At 38.0% G+C, this 25369-nt stretch overlaps 2 protein-coding genes across 2 annotated transcripts in view; both read right to left on the reverse strand.

Annotated features, from left to right (window-relative positions):
• The window catches only part of appa (amyloid beta (A4) precursor protein a), a 46806-nt gene extending 34095 nt beyond the window's left edge, over positions 1-12711 (reverse strand). The window contains 1 exon segment of the mRNA XM_042513407.1: positions 12548-12711. Within this exon segment, the coding sequence (XP_042369341.1) occupies positions 12548-12607 (60 nt within the window). The 5' untranslated portion in view covers positions 12608-12711.
• A 3254-nt stretch (positions 12712-15965) lies between these two features.
• The window catches only part of cyyr1 (cysteine/tyrosine-rich 1), a 10388-nt gene continuing 984 nt past the window's right edge, over positions 15966-25369 (reverse strand). The window contains exons 2-4 of the mRNA XM_042513224.1: positions 21282-21381; positions 20017-20177; positions 15966-17266 (exon numbers count right to left, since the gene is read on the reverse strand). Coding sequence (XP_042369158.1) covers positions 17133-17266; positions 20017-20177; positions 21282-21381 — 395 coding nt within the window. The 3' untranslated portion in view covers positions 15966-17132. The remainder of the gene's footprint in view (positions 17267-20016; positions 20178-21281; positions 21382-25369) is intronic.

Below are 25369 nucleotides of genomic sequence, written 5' to 3' on the forward strand. Positions count from 1 at the left end.
ATTCTATGTTTTTTTATTGTGCAAATAAACTTTTCTCAAAACATTCTGATTTGTTGGTTTACAGCTCTTGGCGCACTCAATTCAAATCTTTTTTTTTTTTTTTTTTTACAAATTAAGATTTCCAAAGTGCTGGGGAACTGAATCACCTATGGTGGTAGCAACAACAGCATCTTCATGGCCAAAACAACCATATAGACTTGCCCAACAGGAAGTAATCAAAACATGTTTCTCATAATTTTCCATATGCGTCAGAATAAACATGCTGGAAAATACAAGATAAACATGTTTTTTCTAAAATGTTCATTTGCATCAATGGAGCTACAGGCAACAATTTTCTGCCCGCAGAATTTAATTTTAAAAAGGCTGAAAAAACAACAACAAATTGATGCTTGCAATAATAGCCATGTTTACAGCTGCATGAAAATCATTTTACAGCTGACTGTGAGAGGCTGTTACTAGGAGCCAGTGTGAATCAGGGCCCTGGGGGGCTGGTGGGTGTGTATATCTGGAATTGTCATCAGCAGATATGGCACCACCTCCACAATGGGACAGCAAGTAAACTGAGAACAATATCCAATAGGCAAGCAATCAAGGACAGAAAATTATTTTAAAAAGTATCAGTTTATATTTTCCTGTACGTCCTTCAACATTATTTTAATTCTAAATCAAGTGACTAAGCGCTAAAATTATTACTTTGAAATTATGATTAATATCAACTTAACAAGAAAAGGAAATTGTGTTTCACAAATCTCAAATAAAAATCTAAAGGACTTGGGATTTCCGTACAAGAAAACTCTCAATGTGTAAACGTGGGATTTTCTAAACAATGGCTTCCAACCATGCACACGCACACGCACACGCACACGCACACGCACCTAGCTCGGCACCACTGCTGTCCACTGTACAAACGCAGGAAGTCTGCCTCTATAACAGACCAAACAGGAAACAGATCCAGAAATAGCAGGGCACGGTCAATAATACCCGTCCATTTTCTGACGCAAATCTCCATCTCACCCGTCTCTTCTCGTTTGCACCCACACACACACGCACGCATGCGCGCGCGCGCGCGCACACACACACACACACACACACACGCACACACACACACACACACACACACACACACGTATACACACCCCATGCAGAACTTGGCATTTCAAACAAGTGTTCCAATTTCACACTTGGACTCCGAGAGGACTTGTCGTCTACAATTGATGGTGTGTCGGCCGACTCAAAGAGGTACTAGTTTCATAAACCCTCTGAACTGTGACTCTGCAGCTGAGGGCACGCAGCACATCAGTAACATACTGTATGGGTGACACAGCGCTTCACAGAGAAAGTGAGAGTGAGAAACTGTTCTGGTGGAAAATGGTAAAAGGAGGGAGGAACGGGTGTGAAGAACGACGGGAATAACACACAGCAGCCTAATTATAGTCCAAGTACCAGGCACCTGGGGAAGACTTCAGTGCTATGGCAACCCTGAACACCCAGGACGACGAGAGAGGTGAGAGGACGAGGGGGTGACATCATTGCTGTAAGTGGAGGAATATAACCCTCCAAAACAAGGACCCTCGTGGGTATTTTTGAGTGCTGATAGAGGCGCTGAAATGAAAAGAACTTCATCAGTAAACTGAGAAACTTCCTTAAAAAAATTCTTTAAAATAAAGAGTCAGCAACCTCTGCTAGAATCAAAGATGTACGGGGGCAGAGCAGTTTCTTACTGTGAATCTATTTCATGAAGAAAATAAGAGCGGTGAAAAGTTAAAAATGTGGTTGGAGCAATGGAAACCAGTATGGTAGAAAGAGACCACACTGAGGTGCCAGGAATTACTCATATGGTAGAAGAATCAGTTTGTACTGGTTTTGATCGAAAGATGATGATGGTGAATAGCTTATGTTTGGATTTATCATCTTGAAATTTTTAATTTTACACATATTGCATATATTTTTATTGTTCTTCTTACACATGTAAATATTTGTTGTACATTGTAGCATCACACGTTATTTATATTTTTACATAGTAATATAATAACTATTAATCACAATAATGATTTACACACTAGTTTTATACATTGTATAAGGCACATAGCTTATATTTTTACACACAGCTCATTCTACATATTTATAATTTAAAATATTCACATACAATTGCTAATTGTTTCATATTATCATTGTATTTCTATTTATTTTTTAACACACTTTACACACTCTGCACATTAAACATGTTTATAATTTTAAGTATTCACACACAACTGCTAGTTATTTCATATTATTACTGTGTTTCTATTTGGTATTTTTACATACTTTGTGCTGGTACTTATTCATACTTTCTATGGTCCTCTCTGCTTGACGACTGTTAAACCCCAATTTCCCCCCCGGGCATACATGAAGTATTTCTGATCCTGATACTGAAATGCTGAGATGGAATCAAGAATTTTAAATCAGATGTTTGATTTTCTTTTCATTTTAAATTCAGTTCATAGACTAAAAAAAAAAAAAAAAAAAAAAACCAAGCAAATACTTCATCCAACTACATAAAGGAAAAGACTCGAAATACTTGTTTTTGCTGGCTATTTTAAGTTTTTATTTTCATTTCTGTACATTCTGACCTTATGGTCAGGAACTTAAACAGCATCTGGCACACATCTGGAGTTGGCAGTGGCCAGTAAAGACACGCAGTAAAAATACATGCTGTTTCTCTTTTTCGGATGATCTGTACCTCCAGTATTACTGCGCATGCATTTTACCAATGAATTCTCAAAACTTCAAAAACACCAATTTACGTATATTTGACTGAATCACCAAGTACGGTGGATGGGACACATGCACAATAAAGGATGTTTGGCTGCCCCAAACGAGGAAGAGAAAATCATGCCTCCATGTGTGTTTACTCAGCAGAGATAAGATTAATGAGAAAATATGATCTGCAGGAGAGTAAATATTTGAAAGCAATAAAAGAAAAAATGCCCGAGAGCCTTACTGTATTATATTACATTATATTTTTAGATTTGTTTGAACTGTCACCTGCCGGTATTTTTTTGTGTTTTGGCAAAAATCATAGAAGGCAGCTTTCAGAAGAGGTCCGTTGTGATTCAACATTTATTATATATATATGCAATACTCTTACTTACAATTTTGATATTTTGTGATAGGATTGGATTGATATCTAGATAGATTCTAGATTTGGGGATATTTTAGGCTTTTTATTGGCAGTAAACAGGCAAGTAGGAAACATGAACCTCAGATGTTGCGACTACACAGCATGCTTCTTAGCTACTAAACTACAAGAACTCTCTTCAAGAAGCTTTTTCTAACCCACTTTGTTCTATGATTTTTTTTTTTTAGGACAGCGGTACCAAACGTGCCATATGGCCTCTGGTTCCACAGAGTTACCTCTAGACTGGAGCCACTTCATATCAACGTTAATGCACTTGACTCAAAATAAATGTCAAATTCTCCGGCACAAAAGTGGGGGCGGGACCTCTGCTGGGCTCCTCTCTTAGAAATGAGAGCTTAAAGGTGAGCTGGTGCTTCTCTGGTTCATTACACCTCCAGTCTGGTATCCAACAGAGAGGACAAGCAGCCTGTTGGATCAGCTGCACCGTTAAGTCAAACACCTCTACGTGCCAGGCGGGCACGAGGCACGATGTGTGACGACAAACAGACTGATTAAAGGACCATGCATTAGTCACATGGGCGTAAGTCTAAACATATAAATCTATGTACAGACTCATCCATCACATGACGATGTTGCGTCTGTGTGAAAAAATCCAAGATTAAAACTGGCCTTGGTCAGATTATTACACCCTACAGGTCAAACCTCAGTGGAAGGTCACAAACACATACAGCACATCGGCCTTGACTGTGATGGAGACCATAAAAGCATCGACACCTTAACAAGAAATGGCAGCAACACGGTTCACAGATGGATGTGTGTATGAATACTGTGTGCAGCTTGTTCACTGATGAGGTGAAAGGATGTACTGGGTGCTGCTGTTGAGTAATTGTGCAGGTCGGGCCGACTCGTTTCTCGGCTTATTATTCAGATTCTGTACCAACAGCTGCTTACTCAGCAGCAGCGAAATGAAGAGTGTGTCTTCGTGGTGCACTGCTGATATTTACAGATGGAAATAACGGTCAGATGGTGATGAATGGTGGTGGGAGACTCGCTCTAATATGAGAAGTGGGTGGGGAGAATGGCGTGTTCCCTGATGACTACGCAGCAATAAAGCTAGGATTGTAGCATGTTTGACCTATTAGAGCTAATTATGAGATAGTAATAAAGACGAAGAGGTGAGCAAGATGAAGTGAAGTGTGACGCTTAAAGGGATAGTTCAGATTTTTGAAGTGGGGTTGTATGAGATACCATAGTCTGTATTACATACACTAGATGGCGATCTGCACGACCCTAGTTTGGAGAAGCAAGCTGGAGTCCAACATGCAAGCACCAACACGTTATTTAGCCACATAAAAACATCTATATCAGTTTTAGTGTACCCTATATTTAAAGTATTTTTTTGCTTTATCTTTTCATCATAAAGCAATTTCCACTGGGAAACTGAAGCCGTCGTCTCACTTTCTTCAAAGCCAGACTCCACTGAGAAAATCATATATTTAATGTCGCTGAACACAGGAGCTGCTGTCTACCGCTGCCTCAATTTTTTTAGTTTGTTTGTGTTATTGTGTGACTTTGCCTTTAAAAGGGTTAGTTTGGATTCACTAAAGTCACACAATAACACAAATTAACTCACTGATCAAAGCAGCAGTACAGCAGCTCCTATGTTCAGTGAGCCAAAATTGCTGCTTTTGATAGTGGAGTCTGGTGGTTTTAAAGACAGCATGGGGAATGGAATTTGTTCAAAGTTTCCTCATCGAGGCGGGCTGTCTGGAAAGATAAAGCAGTGTGCTACTTTCAGACGCCCCTTACAAATATTTGAACCTTTGAACTCTGAGCAAATTGGAGTGATTCCTTTCGAAAACATGGGAAAAAGGCATTTAAATTGCAAGAAATAATTACATTTAGGAAATTATTTTTTGAAAAGCGAGGGTAAAATGTCTCTGTCTCTCTCACTTTGTGTGTGTGTGTATATATATATATATATATATATAAACTATACTCATAATAACCATTGAAGCCTATTTAAAATTATGTAACAGAATTGTTTTAATTTTTCAGGCACATTTTTCAAGTCATGTTTTCTTTGTTTTGATTTGAGTGTGTATTTTAAGACATTTTCTTATACCTTTTTTTTAAAAACTGATTTCTTACTAATTTTTGTATCATTGCCTTTTTCACGTTTTTGAAGGAACTGAGCAAATTTGCTCAGGTTTTTTCCAGATTTTTTTTTTTTTGAGTCTTTTTTAGGTGGCTAAATTACATTATGCTGTTGACACGATCCACATCAGTACATTGCTCAGCTTTCGTTCAGCACTCTTGACATTCTCCGAACTGCGGGTGTACAGAGGGACATCTAGTACACTGACTGTAAAAAATCTAAACTATCCCTTTGAGCAACATCTCCATCCAGACCTTCAATATAAATCAGAACGTTCTCAGCGAGAAACGCCAGCCTCTGATGCTATCAGATTCTTGTTTGATCTCATCAAACCTTCTGGCATTCATCCACAGTCTCTCATTGAGAGGCCAGGTTGCACTGCACAAAGCAAGCCTTTGAGCTGCACACCGGCCTGCTACCACTGAAATCAGCACTACCAGATTCCTACCATGCTATGAAAGGGGCGGGGGGGTAGGGGGGTGCTACCTTTCTGTAACATTATAAAGCCTGAGGCGTGTGAGAATGACAAATATGAGACAAAAAAGACAAATAAAGCACAGAGAGGGAAGCAAAGATTAACAGGTAAAACCATCTTCGACTACCAGCTTATTTACATCACGACCATGGAAACTCCTAAAGACAATAAGCACATCCACGTCATCCCCGTTTCCAGGGACCATGACAACAGAAACAACAGTATCAAAAGGTCAGGAATTCTTTTCTCCAGGACAGACAGGGGGGGATACATGGGGGGACATTAATTGGGAGCGCTGCGGTGTCATTGTTGTTGTTGACACAACCAAGATGGACAATGTGTGCTGTTTGAACAAGGAATTTTTACAGCCAACTATTTGCAACACTGGTTGGACATGGAGCGTTGAAAAAAAGGAAAATAAGAGACAAAAAAACAAGGAGTGCTGGAGACAGAGTCCTTTCATGTCTCATAATGAAGAGGACATCCAGTTCTGCCATATGACAATATCCACTGTTTACTGGGAGGAGGAAAGACAGGCACAGGGAGGGAATGACAACTAATATCACCACAGTGACTGGTATGACTGGTTCCTTTTTTAAATCTTATTTCTATGGCTTCAACTACAGATTATATTTGTGTTTTGTTTTTGATTTGATCAAAATGTAAAAAAAAAAAGAAAAAAAAAAAGGCAGTAGCCCATTACAAATGCCCAGAGCGATATTTTTAAATTCCTCATTTGTTTGGCCAATTTTCCCTATGATCAACTTTGTCTCCTAAAAATGAGGTTTTTTATGTTAAACTGCTTTCTTTATTATGTTTTTGGGGCAATGTAATCCTTTATAGATTATGATCAGACTCAACGTTTCTTTCAGCACCACACCCATGTACCACGTGGGCTCTGAAAGGAAGCTGATGGAGAGGATGGCGGGCTAAAAACTAGAACTTGGGGTTGTCAGTTAAGGTTAATGTTACAGTTGGAAGGTCAGGAAAAGATAGCAATTTCAGCTACATTTTAATAAAAAAATAATTTAAAAAAGTAGGACTCTTGTCTTAAGTTTTGGCATTAAAAGCACTTTGGTTAAATGGAGGAAACGATTGTGATTTTGGTTAAATGCTAATGAAAAAGGTTTTTAAAAATATTGCTGTAATCACTACGAGTCACTACTGTATTGCAAGATTGCCTTTTCTGATGGAAAATAACTAAAATACCAACATTACAAATCTTTCTTTGTGAAATGAAGCCGCACTTTAGACCATTTCTTCCTCTCAACCATGACTCATTCTTGCAAGTGTCCAGTAGCACAGACGCGTGAGAAGTAATCGTTTTGCTATGCACAATAGTCATAAAATCAAGCCTGCATCAATACAAGGAATCGATGAGCTTGGAGGCAATGATTCCAACAAATCGTACAATTTGAAAGTGATTTTTAACTAGAACCAGTTCTGGATTCCCATGTCTACTTTAAAGAATTACAAACAATTATCAAAATGGTTGCTGTTGATTTTGACGACTTATCTGACTTCTTGTTTTGGTTTTTGATGTGGCTTTACAAGACACTGTACAGTATGTCCAGTCCAGCCATGCGGTTTAAAAGCAAAAAAAAACCCATAAAAACAACAGCAAATATCAAGGTTTTGTTTTCAGTGTCCCAGTCAGAGGAAAGCTTCTCTGTTATAGCAGGTCAATTGAAAATCAGAACGAATCCCAAAGATTGAGAAACTGAATTCCTCACCAGCATTAGCCTCAGTTGACCTGATTTAGCACGTCTAGAAGTCACGTTGCATTTTGATTAACAGGTTTCTGAAGCGTAAAAGTTCACACTTTTGCTGCTGCTTTTACATCTTCAAGCATACTGGAGCCCCTACACTGTAAAATGTTTGATGTACATTTATAATAATTTACTGGATACTAGTTGTATTACTTTTACAGTGAGTTACTGTATCATATTTATATTACTTTATTGTAGATTATTACAGTTACATCCTGAAAATCCTGGGGAAAAAAAAAATTAAATACAGTGTACAGGGATGCTGTGATTATTTTACAGGATGTAACTTGAATACTTCACAATAAATAACTGACATACAGATATGAAAATACTTTGATTATTTCCAGGACTTTACAGGATGTAACTGTAAATTTCACAATATATGACTAAAAATGACAGTGATATAAATATTAAGATGTTGTGATTATTTAAATTGACTGTAAATTTCACAAATGAATGTAAAAATGATACCGTGATATAGATAAGATAATGGGACTAGTTTCAGGTTTTTACAGGATGTAGCTGTAATATTTCACAATAAATTACTGTAAAAATGATTTTTAAAAAATCAAAAACAGTAAAATGTTTGACTGCACATTTACAATAAATAACGGATAACTATTTGCATACGTTTCACAATAAATCACAGTCTTTTTTACAGTAATTTACTGTAAAATATTAGTTGTAAAATCCTGGAAATAATTAACAGTGCAGGTTAAGGAAGTTCAAACGCTTCCTCTGCAAAATGTTAATTAGAAGTGGAAGCAGAAGTATAGGCAGCGCAGTCAAAAGTGGGCACGATAAAAAGCGAAATAAGGAAATGCAAAGCAAAAGGAAATATCTTAGTGTCAGGTGGATTTTCTTCTTCAAAGAACTGAAACTGCAGCTTGAGCAGCGAAAAAAGGTGCCAGAGAGAAACACTGGCAGCGCCAACAGGCATAATGGCATTAAACTCACTAATAAGGGGAGAGGGCTGGTCCGCCCCAGGCTGAAAGACTGCAGTATGCACACAAACAGACTGCCTGCACCCATCCAAGAGCCATTTCCCAAGGATTCACAAATACACAAAGGCTGGCATCCAACTCCCACGCTCCGCACCGCGGGCCCGTCAGGAAAAAAGCAGCTTCCCCATAGCTGTGTGAGTGTTTGTATAGGGCAGTCATGGAGGCTATAAACAAGCCCTAACAAGATCAAAAACTTGCAACAGCTCATTTTCAAATCTGATATAATCTTGCTTATGTTACTCTTGAAATTTGAAACAACTTCCCTTATCTCATTTCATTACTCCTGCCTTTGATTTTTATAATGTAAATAAAGGACTCCTTAAGTAAGCTAAGCAAAAGCTTACCAACAAAGCCACTTCTTCGCTTGATGAGAAGCCAAAAGTATTCATTTCATGTCCGCTGATTATAGGCTACGAGCAGGAGGTCAGCTGCCACATTCACCTGATTCATCTGCAGAAAAAACACTCTGACCAGAAATGACCACAGCACAAACAATCGGCCTCAACTAAGTATAATTGCCATTGTTTGGCACTATCGATATGTTACAAGAAACACATTTATCACGTCTAGAATTGTTACAACCAGAGATTCGAAAGGCAACATTGAACTGCAGCTGCTCCTTAACCACAATGACTGTGAATCCCTGAGGCGGCTGGTGGTTACAGGAATGTGTCATTTCTCTCACAATGAGACCACGCTGTTTATTCACATCTCAACTGAAGTCTTAAAATCCCTCACCAAAAAAGGGTGGAAACATGTTAGTTGGGGATATCCCCGATGTGTTTTGGGTAATTTCCAGAAACAAATTGTACCTTGAAAAAAGGGGAACCAAAGCATGAGGGACTGTTGCGTGAGGCATAACAAATGATCTGGAGCATTACACCATCCATCATAACCCAAACTGTAAAAACATAAATTATTTTTGGATGTTACCACCAGCGGATTTGGAAAGCATGTTTACTTTAAAATTCACCAAAATTCTAACATTAATGGGAATGGTAAAAAAACAGAAATGATCAGTGGATTTTCCATCTTTGCATTTTCCCATCAGCGAGTTTGGAAGGTATGTTTTCGTTAAAAAACGCCAAAAGTACAGCATTTATCATCGTCAGAAACTGTGAAAACCGAATTTATCTTTGGATTTTCACATTTCTGATGGTTCTTGGACACATTATGCGGGACGAACACTTCTGTCAGAAGAAAAAAAAACATGACTCAATGTAAGCTTAAAATAGTGATATTTTATCAAGATTTCTGTAATCTACATCTCATTTAAATTTGCCAAAAAATTAACTGTTTGTAGGCATTAACATACATGCAGGACAAGAGTGAAAAACCAAAGATTTTTTCAACTCCAGTCCATCTTCCACTTTTAACTTTCAAATATCAAATGGTAAGTTTTGAGGATGGTAAAAGCAAAAAACACAGAAAAACAAAGTCACACCACAGCTACCAACCCCTCCTGAAAAATAAAGAACATTCCCTAAATGCTACATGGTACCAGGGTAATTACACAACTAAAAATGATGACTTTCAATTTTGCAATTTAAAGTTACATTTGAGACACATTCGCACATCATAGTGTAAATAACATGTTAAATCACAGCTACCCATCTCCCCTAAAGGTTACATGATAGAGGAAATTACACAACTGACAATCATGACATACCAGTTTTGCATTTCTGATTTACATTTTCGTGACACATAAGCACAATATCAGGTAAATGACACAGCTATCATTTCCTGCCATAAATAAAGAACAGTCCCTAACTGCTACATATTATCAACAACTACAAATGATGACTTCAAGTATCTAACGTGTTCAATCACAGTTACACATCTCCTCTGATAAATAAACAACAGTCCCTAAATGCTACATGGTATCAAGGAAATTACACCTCTGACATGACATGATCGTGACATGCCAGTTTTGCGTTTTTGATTCACATTTTCGCGACACATAAGCAGAAAATCAAGTAAATGACGTGTTAAAAATAGATATTTTTTTGCAGTGTATATTCAGAAAGCGATATTCTTGGCAAGGACGCTTGAAAAATGGATGAGCAAGGGATTTAGGAACGGTCCAAGGGGAGGACAGTTTTCAATAACGCCCTTAAGCCTTTATTCAATTAGACTGCTGACATTAATAACTCTACGACATATTAGAAACGAGGTTGAAATGCAACAATGATTGCCAAAGCTCCTGTTGGCTTCCCAGTTTCCCGACCCTCGATAAATGCTGCAGTGCACCGCCGCCATCTTACTTCTCTATTCTCTCCATCTGACTGAAATATGAGCGAGGGTGATAATTATGATTGTTTTTTGGTAAAAGTGTCATCTTCACGGGCTCGTTCACTTCAAAAGAGACAAAATCTGGCGTCAAGTCTTCATTACGACTGAACAAGGCTCCTTATTGACTTATTTTTCAGTCCCAAAACACGCCCACTCCCTTAAAATTAGCCCTCGGGATATGGAAAATGAGACAATACGCTTTTCATCAATTCCGCGTAATTTAACAAGTTTAAATGTGATTCAATCGGCAAAAGTGTCCAGTAAATACGCGTTTCATACCGACAGAAACATTATGCGCAGTGTTTTGGAGGGCACGTCGTTTGACAACTTGTTTCTAACATTTTATAACAAACACAAAAGCGACTTGCCTCTCGGTTTAACACAAAATGAAACATAATAATCAGCCTTTTTTTTTTACAACAAAAAAGGTGACGGACAGCCTCTCCATTGTCACACAGGCTCAATAAACCAGTTATTACACGATTACAGGGAGACTTAGAGAGAAGCACCACGGAGCATCGAAACGTGGACATTTAAACATAACGACGCGTTAAATGTCTATATATCCAGTGAGGTAAATCACAAATACAACGACAAACAATCAGAAAATGGCCAAATGTTTGCATTACGTTATATCAATCAATGTGTGGTCTTTGATTTAAAATGCAGAAGTGTTTCTACTCAGTAACAAGCTAGCTAGACTTTAATAAGATACTTCCGGTTACATCCTTCAATATAAAACTATGAGCAAATGTGCGTAAATTACCAATCTGATTAAAAATATGTTAAAGAACATTAAAATAACTTTTTTTTTTTTTACCTTAACAATATTAATTTTCGCGTAACGACATCCATAGGCCTATGACTTAGCTGTTTGTGGGTATCAAGTTGTCACGCAGCAGCAGATTATCAGACTATAGTACAAGTATGTCAAAAACAGAAATACAGTGGGAGACAAAACTATTGGCATTAGTGTGTTAATTTTCAAAAATATAAGTGTATAATGTGCTAAGTGTGTAAAAAATATATAATAAACAATTGGCACCACTGTGTAAAAATATAGAATAAAATTAGAGAAATAATAACAATTAGCATTAGTATGTCCATATTTAAATTTAGCCAATAAAAATCCTTTGTATAATGTGCTAAGTGTGTACAAAATATAAAGCTATGTGCCTTTTGCTACAATACAAGTTATAAAATCACTATGTTATGTTAGAAATATAAAAAATAAGTGATGCTACAGTAAACAGCCACATACATGAATAAAAGGAACAATAGGAATATAGAATATGTGTAACATGTTTAACATAACCTACATTCAAGAGTTGAAAGAATATTGTACATTTCAATCATTTCACTGAGGATTGCGTTAGTTGCACCAATTATTGCCGTAAAGACAGCGTTTGACAAAACATTTCACCTTGAAAAACCCCACTGGACATTTGTAAAATAACAATTGTAGAATTATTCTTTTGTGGATTAAATCCATATACTAAACCTTCTACTGTTAATAATTATGTTAGATACGATTTAACTATTTCATTTGGACTACCTCTAATTTCTTTGATTAAAATCTTACACTCAAAAATATTCCAAGCTTTAGCTCTGAAGGTCCAACCACCCAGCTTCCGGTCTCCTTGTAGCTAACGTTAGCTAGCCTGACGCAGCTGACAGCAACAATATGGTGGAAATACTGCAAAACCTCACACAAAACACGATTTTTCCTACCTCGGCAGCCAGAGCCGAAGCCGCTACGGCCAGCAGCAGTAAAGCTACTCGGTCCCCCATGTCGTTTCGCTGACACGACGCTCCGAAAGGCAGCGTTTCACCGAGCGGTTTCACGTTAGCGTCGTCGGGTGGGAAACGGAGTTGTGCTCAGCGCCGGTGACTCCCGTTGTCTGACTGCGAGAGAGGCTGCACAGCTGCTGAGCGCCGGATCACCTGACCGCAGCCGAGTGGGATTAACGCGCGCGCGCACACACGCGGGGGATGCGCGCACAGTCTGTCACTCACACACGTTTTCTTTCTGCAGTGGTGGAAGTCTACGGAAGCGTATCGCTGCCCCTCAGAATAAAAAAATACGTATCAATTTCACTCTATAACGTGATAAGTTTATTGTTATCCGGAGTATTCACATCGTTTACGAAAGTGAAATTACTAATACAACCTTCTTAAAATACTATTTTACGAGTAAAAGTCCTGAATTGAATATTTTAGTGATGCAAAAGTTAGTATGAGCAGGAAAATGTACTTATTAGTACATATTGTGGTATTAAAGTATTTAGTTTTAATACTTTAATACCACAATATGTACTAGTAAATGAAAAAAAAACATATATATATAATTATATATATATTATTACACACACACACACACACACACACACACAGTATACAATTCATAAAACAGGGCAAAGAGGCTACTGCAGAAATTAAGCACTGACTGAGATAAACTCTAATTTTATGGCACACCTAATGACACTGCACACCACACACCCTACACAGCAGAGGCACTGCAAATTACACACACACACACACACACACACACACACACAGTATACAATTCATGAAACAGGGCAAAGAGGCTACTGCAGAGAATTAAGCACTGACTGAGATAAACTCTAATTTTATGGCACACCTAATGACTGCACGCTAACACCCTCTAGCAGAGGCACTGCAAATTACACCATCAAATCACACTATCACATTGTGTCACATTCCCTGTGAAGCCCCCGCCCAAATTATTAAAGTTAACAATTCTTAAAATACCCCCCAATAAAATGATAAGAAGTATAAAGTTAAGTCAGATGGTACTTAACTCGCCCAATCGGTGAGACACACCCTGGGATCTGAGCTTGAGGCGCCGTCCAACTCCCCGGGGAAATGGTTCGTTGGACACGCCAGTGTTGGCTTAGCTTTCAGCATTGCTTTGGCTGCGCTTCAAAGCGAGCTTCCTGCTGCTTCAGCAGGGCTTCAGCTGGCGTTGGTGCTGCCTGGACAGGGCCTCAGTGGGCTTCAAAACTGCTTCGATGGAGCTTCTATGGTACTACAATGGAGCAATGGCGGCACTAACTATACCCTGCCCTGGCTATCTATAGGAGGTGTTTGTGCCTTCCCTCCTAATGCAGAAACCACTAAACCTACCAAACTAGCCTCATCGTTGGCAGGCCTAACCTACCACAAAGTCAGTGTCTTTTGTCTCTTCTTACAGAGTCTTTCCCGCCTGCACTCAGGCATACCTGCTACCAGTTCAGTCAATCATCAGCAATCATCAAGGTCTTAAGGCTTTTCTTACTAATATGTAATACAACAAGTAAATATTATCACGCAGATGTGTTCAGGGCACAACCCTCATAAAACCTATGAAGTTTCAGGCAGATCAGACAATGTACACCAAAGTTATGACAATTTCCTGTTTAATCGGGAAACATCAAAATTTGATGGGAAAACCATTAAAGTTTTGCACGGACCTTTGAGAACCTTTCATCACCAAGGGGTTAAAATTGGACACACTAAATACGCAGTCGATTGGATTAATCCTGTGGGACGAGTTCGCAAAAATTCAAAATGTCTGACTTACTGTTGAGTTTGGGGGATGGGTCCAAGATGCTTTTTTGTGCGTCTAGTTACGATGCAACGAAACAGCCTAGAAGCCAATGTGGAGCCATTTTGCCACATCCGTATCCAAAACCACCAAAATACAAAATTTTTCGCCAGGCCGGACATGCATACCAATTTTTGTGAGTTTTTGGGCATGTTGCAACTTAAAAAAATGTAATTTATTTGGCAGAAAAATAATAATTCTTTGCATTCCAAGAGGGTCCTTGAATTGTTGGGTGCTTGGGACCTATAATATATCATTATGATATATTTTTTAAAATATATATTTAGTTAAACCTGCATATTTGGTTTTATTTATTCATTTGCTATTTTTTATGCAATCTACTTGTTTTTTTTTAATGTATTTTCTTCTTTTGTTGCTCATTGCCTTCTTATTTTATTTTTCAAAGAGATCAGCCAGTTTGTCCAGGTTTTATTGGGTTAAAAAAAGAGCAGTTATAGCTCTATCTTAATACTAATTGCAATGTGCCATAAAATGCATAAAATGAACCAAGGAGTTTTTTTTTTTGTATGTCTGGACATGATCGACAAGTCTACCAGATTTCATACATGCAGGTGAGAGGGTTGCCTCGTTGACACTATAGGGGGCGTTACTGAGGCATGTTAGAAAAAAAAAAAAATTTAACTTGATTATTTTACAAGGGAAAAAAACCCCTCAGTATTATAAAAAAAAGAAAAGAAAAAAGAAACATCTAAAAAGCTCCAAATTACCCTTTACAATGGGCTCAGAAACACCCCAAAAGCTCAAAATTATTACTATTTTTTTAAACAGGAAGAAAATAAAGGAAAAAAATCCCCAAAGCTCTCATATTTCTCAATTATATCTTAAAAACACACATCCCACCACTAAATATTTTTTCATATAGAAAACCACAATAAAAGACTAAGACACACTAAACACACTAAAACACTTAAGGGCAACTACAAATTCTTACCTATTATTGATGATTTCTATGTAGAAATGAAGGGTTGACATCATTGTTCATCCCTTAAAAATGCTTTAATCACATATTTAATTTACAATACAGCCACTGAAACAGAAAAAAAGTCTTAAAAATCAATCATTAGGAAAATCCTTTCCATCATTCACAGTCATCCATCACATGTATTAGGTATAGCACAGTGAGGTCAAGTCAATTTCAATTACATCCTTAATTTCACCATTAAATTTAGTTGAGTTTATTTTACAAAAAACCCCACTAGGAAACGGATTGCCTTGAAAAATGTTAATATAAGTTTTAGTTAACTTAAAATGTATAACATGTTATTATTTTTTTTAAGTTAAATCAGACTAACTTGGTTGACTTAGGTTGCTGTCACTTTTCATTTTTAAGTTGCAACAAATTCACAAAATGTAATAATGTAATAATAATGTAAAGTAAATACTCCGAAATTTTAATTAAATGTAGCAATTGGATACAAATAAATAAATATAAATTAAGATTTAATACATATATTTACTTTTTCAAGGCAATCCGTTTAAAAGATTATTTTAAGTAAGACCAACTTGTCAGATTGTATCATGTAGTGTACACTGCTAATGATGAATTCATGATCCTCAGAGAAAAAAAAATTCAGATTTTCAGCTGGACATGATGTGACCCCTCGTTCAGTTTTCCTCGCACATTGTGTCAAATGTAGCCAGTGGTAGGTGGTGAGTTTTTCTATCCCAGAGTCAAATACTGTTGCAGCTGTGCTACCCGCTCCTGTTTTTTATGTTTTTAGGTTCCTGCTGTAGAGAGAGCTTCAATGAGCTGAGCAACCATGAGGGCGACAGAAAGACTCAGTTGCCACTGCCGTTTTGTCTTACCTGGTTTTTGGTTTGAAGTCGTCATTTGTTTGGTTTCTTATTGTTTGCAGTTGGACCATGTGCTTTTGTATTGCCTCGTTTTAGTTTTTGGTGTTAATTTGGTACATTTAAATACTTATTTATGTAAACAGTGTTTACTTGGTTACTTTGTCACCTCACTGTTGAAGTATTTCCCCCAATAGTTTTTTTTAGCTTTGTGATTGTTTCTGATTGTATATTTTAGCTGGTATTGAGGTAATTTGAACACTTTAAAACCCCCAATATTTGGCCTGGTGCAGCAATAGAAACAGCTCATTACCAACAACCCAGTCCTTTCAAGTTGCCATTAAAGTCAGTATAATTCTGCATTATGTTCAAATATTTGGGTCTACACTTGACAGGTCCAGACCTGACTTGTGTAAAACAGCTTTAATCATCAACTTCCACCTCACTCACTGACATAAATCAAAATTTTTTTTGTAACTTTCTATAAAAGCAATCTCCACCGTGTCCTGGAAAGACTTTTTTCCTCCTCCACTGATGTCAGGTTCCCCTCCATGCTGACAAAGGTAGTCTTCACCTTCATCAAAGCACCATGCTGTCTTTGATGTGCACAGCCAGCCACGGATAAGGATATCAGTTATTAGCAGGGAAAAAGGACCAGCTGAAGGCGCGGCTAACATTTAAGGCTATCAGAATGTGGAGTGTTCGGACCAACATTGTGCTAAATTATTATTCATTGCGCCGCCATTTGGTCCAGACTCCAGCTGTGACATTTACACCTTGCAGGGAATTCTGGCCTGCTGCACAATATTGCACTGGATAACCCTTTTTGAGTTTTTTGTAGGCCCCTAAAATTGTCTTTAACCTCCATTAAAGGCCAGAAATGTATTAAAAAGAGATTCACTTGCGGGTGCAGCCAGGGTACGGAGGAGGGGGGGAGTAGTTGGCCGGCCGAGGCTGAGTCGGAGTGTAAGGCGGGGGGTGCAACGATGGAGGGTACATCTCGTAGTCGTAGGTGTATGGAGGAGGAGGACCTGAGTTCAAGGAAGAAAAAGTTCAACAGTCAGGTCAAAAGCATTTCCTGTCCCCATTTTACATGATTTTAACAAGACAGTTGCGCCCTCTGGTGGCTAACCCGACAAACAGCACCGTCTGAGTGAAGGACTTTGACTGAACCTGATGAAGATCAAAACTAAGGCCGCAAAAAAGTCCTTTTATTGACCACAATGCATCATCAGGGGAACTTACATTATTCACTAAAACATCAAAGCAGCAGAGATGAAACAAAAGATGAATGGAGTTCGTAAACTTCAAACTAAAGAGTTGCATCAGCAAAGCATCAATTTATGGCGCTATATGAGAATAACTCAGTCTATCATGTCACGGGGGAGCTTTATTCTAAAATGTCTGTGAAACTGTGGCGAAGCTCAGTATGAGACTTTGTAAAATGAGAAAAAAGCGTCTCAATACATATTTTATAAACATAACACAAAGATTTAAATGCAACATTTGTTTTTCCTCCCATTTTCACAGATTTTAGTAAAAGATGTAAGACTTTTTTAATGCAGTAAATATATTTCTGTCAGATTTTGATCATAAACTTGGTAAAATCTGTGCTATTGAGCACTTTTCCAAGATAATCCAACCGCCTGACAGGTGTAGCATGTCAGGATGCCATGTGATGGTCACAGTAAAAGGACACTCGAAAGTGTGCAGTTTGATTGCAGCACAATGCAAACAGATGTCACAAGTTTTGACGGAGCGTATCATTGGCACACTGACTGCAGGAGTGTCCAAAAGAGCTGTTGCATGTGAAATGAATGCATGATAAAAGTCTTAGGTCTTTAACATAACCTGTAAAAAAAATGTCTTTGTTCTATGTATTTAGTTTTTCGTATTGCTCCTTCTTGCTTTTGCAAAAATCTGCCACGCCTTAATGAAAACACTAAATCAGAGCCTTTTTCTTTTCCATGTACACTGCTGTGCATGAGCAGTGACTGACACTGTGTGAGAGACTCCTTCTGCCTCTCATTGGTGGATTCTTGCAAATGTCATTGGGAGGCAGTGGAACATGATTTTTCATAGATTATCTGTCTCATGCACTGCTGTGAGGGTGAAATGACAGTTTCAGTTAACAATGCAGAAAGTTATGTTAAAAAAAGTTGCTTACTGTAGCTTTAAGGTTATTATGTAAAGTAGGACCAGTAAATAATTTAAGCACTAATCACCGGGTCAGTTAAACTCATCTGTGGTAGTTGAGCAGGAAGACACAGAAAATGACTCATGTCACTGTAGCTACATACAAACGCTTTCATATTGCATGGCTTTGTGTGTTGGAGCACCATGTTTATGAAACATGATCAGAGCTGCAGGGCAGAGCAAAGAGCGGCGGTCCAGCGTAGCATGAAGGCGAAACACAGAGGAGAATGCAACGTGATGAATAAATGATGAGCCCCAGAAAAAACTGAATATTCCCGGGCCTGCAGAGTGTCACCAAGTACAGACTCTGATGTACCTGTGAGTACAATGTGGGAACATTGTCACCCATTTGCTCCCTTTTAAACAGGAACAGGGTGTAACAGACGTGAAGCAGTGAGAGCAGAGGGAAGAAAAACATGCTTACGGGAAGTTTGGGTGTATTTATGTGTGTAAACTGCTTGAACTGAGCTCACGGTTACGTCTGAAGCTTTTATGTTCTGAAAAGAATCAGCTCTTTTTGTGTTACTGTCAGCAATGGTGCTCGAGGCCAAAGTGGATCCTGTAACATCATACCACTATTCTGCTGTTTTCTTTTCATAATGGTCGCCTGAGGACAGGAGATGAGGTGTCACTGTGGCACAATGTGATATGATCCACTCTACTTACTCATCATGCACACACTGTTAAATAACTTGGAACCACTGTCTGGTTAGTCATACAGTATATTACATTATTTTGTAGTATTTCATAGATGAGTAACAAATTATAATAAAGTAAAAACTCGACTTTTTGTGGAAAGTTCTTGTGGCTGGTGGGTGTGATAAGTTGGTACAATTTCTGATGCATCGTCGTTATGATACCAAATTTGTTGTGCTGTCATTACCGCCACACCTAGATTCCAATTCTGTGGGAAACACTGCAGATACAGGGGTTAGAGTTCCTTACACATTTATTTATTTTTGGAGGCCTGCCACAACTAAATCATTTACTGTCAAAACTAGATTTTTGAGCTGGACTACTCATTAGGAGCACTACCGGAGTATACAAACCTTTAGATTATTTATAGCACACTTGGGGCAGTGACAACACATTCGAAAGTCAGCCGCATTTAAAGTGGAACAAGGTAAATTATTGACTGACTTCATTATTAACAACAGTTTGCTTTGCTGCCCTTAGCGCTCTGATCTGCAGTGTTAAAGCTCATTTATTACCACGGTAACTACAGGTGTCGCCAAATCAGCCTGGGCTGAAAACTTCACAATTTCTAATTTTTTAAGGTTCACAGACAAATAATTAGTGTCAAGTTTTGATTTGAAAAATTGATTTGGCTGGTGAATTTTCTTTAAAAGTGCATGTGTGATTGATATGTTGGCACTATGTCTTAATATTTATAACTTGCATCAAAATCTTTATTAGCATTACTACATTTTTTATTTGTGCATTAAGGTACGCCACTAGTGAAAAACTTTAATTTTGAAAAGTCTTTTGGCTGGTGTCAACATTTATTCATTAGTATTAAATTGTTGTGAAAAATCTGTCTGGCTCATCTCTTTTGTTCAAAAGTGTGTGTGTCTTGTCGACCCACCTGGGTAGCCCTGGGTCACAGTGTTGATGTAGGAGGTGCTGAACACGCCGACCCGAGCACCCCGCCCGTTCTTCATGCACATACATACACACAGGAACAAGGCAGCCACCGCCCCCATCAGGAACACCACGCCGAACACGATACCCGAGATGGCAGTGCCCCTGCAAAACACACACACACACACACACAGTGAGCCACCCAAGTGTGAGAGGAGGCAGCTGTCTCAAACAGACATGCTACTTCTAAGTTGCTGCCATGGAGATGGAGTGCAGCATCTGATGTAACTCGGCAGTGTGATGTGAAGTGTGTGACAGAGCGTGTGAGCATTGGTGTGTGTGGTGTGTTCGCTGCAGAGGAGTCTGTGAATTGGCACCGTAAAGTAGAAAAAACACTCATCATTAACAGGTTGGTTACGTCTTCATAGTCAGCATTAGTCAACATGTTAGAATCAGCACCGGCTGCTCTCAAGAGCAGCAAACTGACTTTTCCCCGAGTCATTTAAGGTAGCACAGAGAAGTATAATTATACACACAAATCATTTATACTTTTGTTAACAAACTGTGCTTCATCTATTATGCTTTCAGGTTACTACTTGTATTTAAGGTTTCTACTTCAACATGTTTACATACTTTTATGATTAAAAACACTCTACATTGAAAAATCACAAAAGCCTCTTGAAACAGCTGTACATGTTGTAAAAAAAAAAAAAAAAAAAAAAAAAAAAAGATCCGAAATCTGGGAGAAATTACCAACATAACCAACCACGATTACATGTTTGATGTTAGCATGTAGCTACATATAGTAGTGCAATTGCAACTAGGGAATGATTCTCAGAACTTTTTACTGACATGATACAGCAAGAATATGATCCAAATAATTATTATAATAATTATTAGTAATTATCAAAATCTGAAACAAAGATTACACGTTTCCCTAATGTTTGCATGAGAAAAACTAATGGTATGAAATTAAAGAGAAATTTATATCACCAAACAAGTTTACATTGCCCTAATAAGTATAAAAGGTCCCCTTTAAAGGAATGAGAAGTGTGAGAACTAGGTGAAAGTGTTACAGCAGCTGTGCTGGATCAAGGCAAACAGAGGTTAAAGGTCAGACCCTCTTCTGGCATGTGAAAAGACAGCTGGTGTTACTTGCTCTCTTTCATTTGATCTTACTGCCATCACCAAAACTGCACAAACCTCTCGGCATGTGTGCAGATAATGAGTCGGTTGTCTTAATTTACTTGTGTGCGTGCGTTAACTCACGAGAGGACGTCCCCCACGTAGGCGTAGTAGGAGCAGCAGAACTGCGGCGACCCATCACAGCAATACTCGATACAGCCTTCACACTGAGCTTTACTGCCGCCTGCAAACACACACATCGACACACACTTTAGAAGCTGCTAATGCAGGATGTTAAAGTTTGTGGAGCCAGAAATCAGCAGCAATTCCCTGAGTGCCGGCAAAAATAACAGAGAGGAGAGTCACTTGCTCAGATAAGCCTGTAAGAAAGAGTCTTTAAGAAACACATTAAGTGAAATAATCAAGAACAAAAACACATGAAACTGGTTACAAGAAAAATAGCTTTGGCACTGGTATATTTAAAGTTGTTAAGAAGTCGTAAGTGTCCTCTGATAATAAAAGATGACCTGAAAAGAAACGATTAAGTCTGGTCCTGTTATCTGGGTATTTTTTTAACCTTTTCCTAGATGAAAAAAAAATCACTATAATGAAACCTTTCATGAAATAACCTCAAAGCACACCACCTCAACCAACAGCCTCTATTTATACCTTCAAAGGCAGGTTTAAAAGCGCCAAGACAGACGATTTATTATGCGCTCAGAGAACTGGAGAAGCACTTGTCGGTTTTTAAAAGGAGCAATCAATACCTGTGGAGCGTCTGGGGAAATAAAAATTTAAAAAAAGATTACTGTAATGAACGGGGACCTTGGGTCTTGCTCTAATAAACCCAGCCAGCACATTATTATCACATTTATGCATTTTAAATATCACATCCGATTGAATCTTTCTTGAATCAAGATTACGACTACAAATGGATTCAAAGTGAGGTTTCTGGGTACATAATACAAAAAATTACATGGTAACAAGCAGCTACTCGATGCTGCTATGTAACAACTATGTCACATTCAACTCTGTTAATAGCGGACATGCCTGATTTGGTTTTCGATGTCCAGGCTGACTGAGGCAGCGAATCAGCCCACATGGCTGACCATCTGAATCCAACACTGTAGGCTGCAAACTGGCTGAATACGACAGACCAATCTATGACACAGCCTGAAAAATTGCACAATTCTTATAAAAGCACGACACGATTGAGGAGTTTGGACCAGGTTTAGTTGCCTTTCAAATTTGATGACATAAATAGCAGCAAACCTGTTTCAGTTCTTTTTTTGTCTTTATCATGAAAGTTTTTGCCCATCTGTTGGCCAGTTTGTCATATGCTATGATATCTCGAGTACCCATGAGGAGATTCAAACAAAAACTGGTGGACAGATTAGGAAAAAAGTTATTGGATTTCAGTGGAAATTTATTTAAACACTTACACCATTTTACTTTAAACTGAAGATTTCGGCTTAAACTATTTGCTGATCCAAAGAAAATTGAAAGAGTCAAAAATTCTGTTAATTGTTCAAGTTGTTCATCAAGAAGAATATTATAACTGATCATTAACTGCAACTGTAGAGGAGATAAAGACTGAAATCTGAGAGATGTTTGCAAGTTAATTTGATTGAAATGATGTCTTCAGATTTAAAGGGGCATTCCATTTTCACACACAATATTAAGTTTATTCTAAATCAGGACGACTTTGGAAAGGTTTACGTCCCTCTTGTGGTGGACCACCATGTTTTGGAAAATAATATGGACAGTATCATTTTTGATCCTGTTTGAATTGTGCCATAAATTACATGTTTTTCTGTGATTAATTTCATCTTTATTTTTATTAATCTTCCTGTTAGTGATCTTTTAATTTTACCCTGTGAAGGACTTTGTAAAGCCAGTTTCTTCATAAGCGCTGTGACTGAATCATTGATCCATCTGACTTTTAATAATCTGAATGACTGACGTTTCACCACGATGATGTTTTGAAGAGCATATGTATAATTTGTGTCAACAATTCAATGAAATCAAACAATTATTTGTCTCTCACCATTAACCACTCCACTTTTTCAAAACTTTGTTTACAAAAAAGGATCCCATGGGGGACACCAGAGACAAGGGACTTCACCTCTCAATGCCCTGAAAATCTGAGAAAATCACCCTGACGATGTCATCTTCGTCATCTTGGCATTGAAAAACACAAAAAAACAAGAAGCTGGACACTCCAGCCCCTGAATGGTTCTCAATTTTATGTCAATTACATGATTATGTCATCTGTACACACATCCATGCATACGCATACAGGCATGCACATATACGCATGTACCTATACATAGTGCACACACGGAGTCATGAACACAAATCAATAACGACAATATACTGAAAGACTATATAACAAAACCAACACAAAAGTTTAAGTTAAGGTCGGTTCAGTAAGAGTAAGAGTGCATTTTTGGAGCTTTATCATGAATCCTAAAACTTAAATGGAAGTGCAATACTCCATCAGTGGGTCGCCCCTTAAACAGGAAGACAAAGCAGTTCAGGACCTGATGGACTGAAAATGTACCGAAAGACAGGAAGTGTGAATGACGGAAACAGGATCGTGAGCCACGGTGATCCAACGACTGAATTAATTACTGTCTGAGTGGGAGGTCATTAGAATATATGAAGTAAGACTGACGTGTGTTTGCGTGGGGGTCGAATGGAGGTGATTTAAGAGCCAGCATTTATTATTTTCTACATTGCCGCCATTCATGATCCAGCGTGATCATTTTACATCCAGCATGCTTACTCTGAAACAAGCAGACGTGGCATTTGCAGGATATATTACAAGCTTTTTGTGTGAGTGTGTGTATGTGATTAATGTGGTTCATCACCCACCCTCCCAGCTCTGCCATATTCAAAAGCATTATACACACAGCTGTGCCTCTGTGTACTCGTCTCAACCTGCTGCCACGACACGAGCCTTTTCAGTCTGAAGGTTTCCCCCCTCATGAGCTGCAATATTAGGTTTTTTTGCTGTCATATGGAAGGTTGGCTTTCACAATCCTGCGACTTCAAATGAAGGACACTACAAAGAAAACAAGCTCTGTGCATGAAGATCTGCTTTCTCTCAGAAATCACTCGCTCAAATGATGTGTGCCTGGAGGCATGTGAGCACATTTGCAGGCTTGGGTTCGCATACTGGTATGACAGTCCTGCCTTTTAATTACTGCGGAGGATGCTTTTTTTCAAATAACTTGCACAGTGCTGTTTGAACTCAGGATGCAGTGGAGAAAACTGAGTGTGTACTCCTTTATACTGCAGTTTTTTGTACTTCTTTAAGCAGTGGCATCATTCGGCCCAGATTGAAACATATCTAGGGTAGGGGGTGGCTGTTTATTGGGTTTTTTTTTTTATGTTCCCCAAAGCTACAAATATGTTACCTTGAGCCTCCCTGGGTGACTTGGAAGATGCATGAAGGGTTAATCCCACATGATGTGTTCAAGAACCAACCATAATTTCTGATTTAACAGTTTCTGGGATAAATGGTGTAATTTTGGCCATTTCTACTTGATGGCTCTGTGGGTTTGGAAGGCACGTTTACTTTAAAAATTAAACAAAAAATTTAAAAGAAAAAAAAAAGGTTTCAAGAAAAAGAAATTCTTTTTTTCTTTTTGTTCTTTACAAATCACCAAAAAATTTAGAAGAAAATCAAATATGGCCAGATATCTTACAAGAAAATATTTAAACTGTGTTTCTAGAAAAAAACATCACTATCATCACTCATCAAAAAAAAAAAAATAAAAAAAAAATATATATATATATATATATTTATATATATATATATATATATATATATATATATATATATATATATAAATAAACACAAAATTGCCAAAAAAAAATTAAGAGAAAAAAACCCTAAAGAAAACACTCCTTCAAAATCTGCAGAACAGTGGGTTTGGAAATTATGTTTCTTTGAAAATTGGAAGTAAACTAAATATAAAATCATTTAAAGTTGTTTGCCCCTCCTTTAAGCCAAAATAAAATTCACAAGTCCCTCCCCATTGCTTTACGAAATTACTTGCCTCCGCCCTCTAGCACCAGCCCCTCCCCTCTCATAAATAACAAACAGTGCATAATAATTACAAAAGGTCGCAGGTCTAACAATCTGCCAATACTTGTACTTGATTGAATATATTTAGTTAGATTTTGCCACTTAAAACAAAAGTCCATACTATTTTCCAACTAGT

The sequence above is a fragment of the Plectropomus leopardus genome, chromosome 24 (assembly GCF_008729295.1).
Source record: "Plectropomus leopardus isolate mb chromosome 24, YSFRI_Pleo_2.0, whole genome shotgun sequence".
Taxonomy (NCBI): domain Eukaryota; kingdom Metazoa; phylum Chordata; class Actinopteri; order Perciformes; family Serranidae; genus Plectropomus; species Plectropomus leopardus.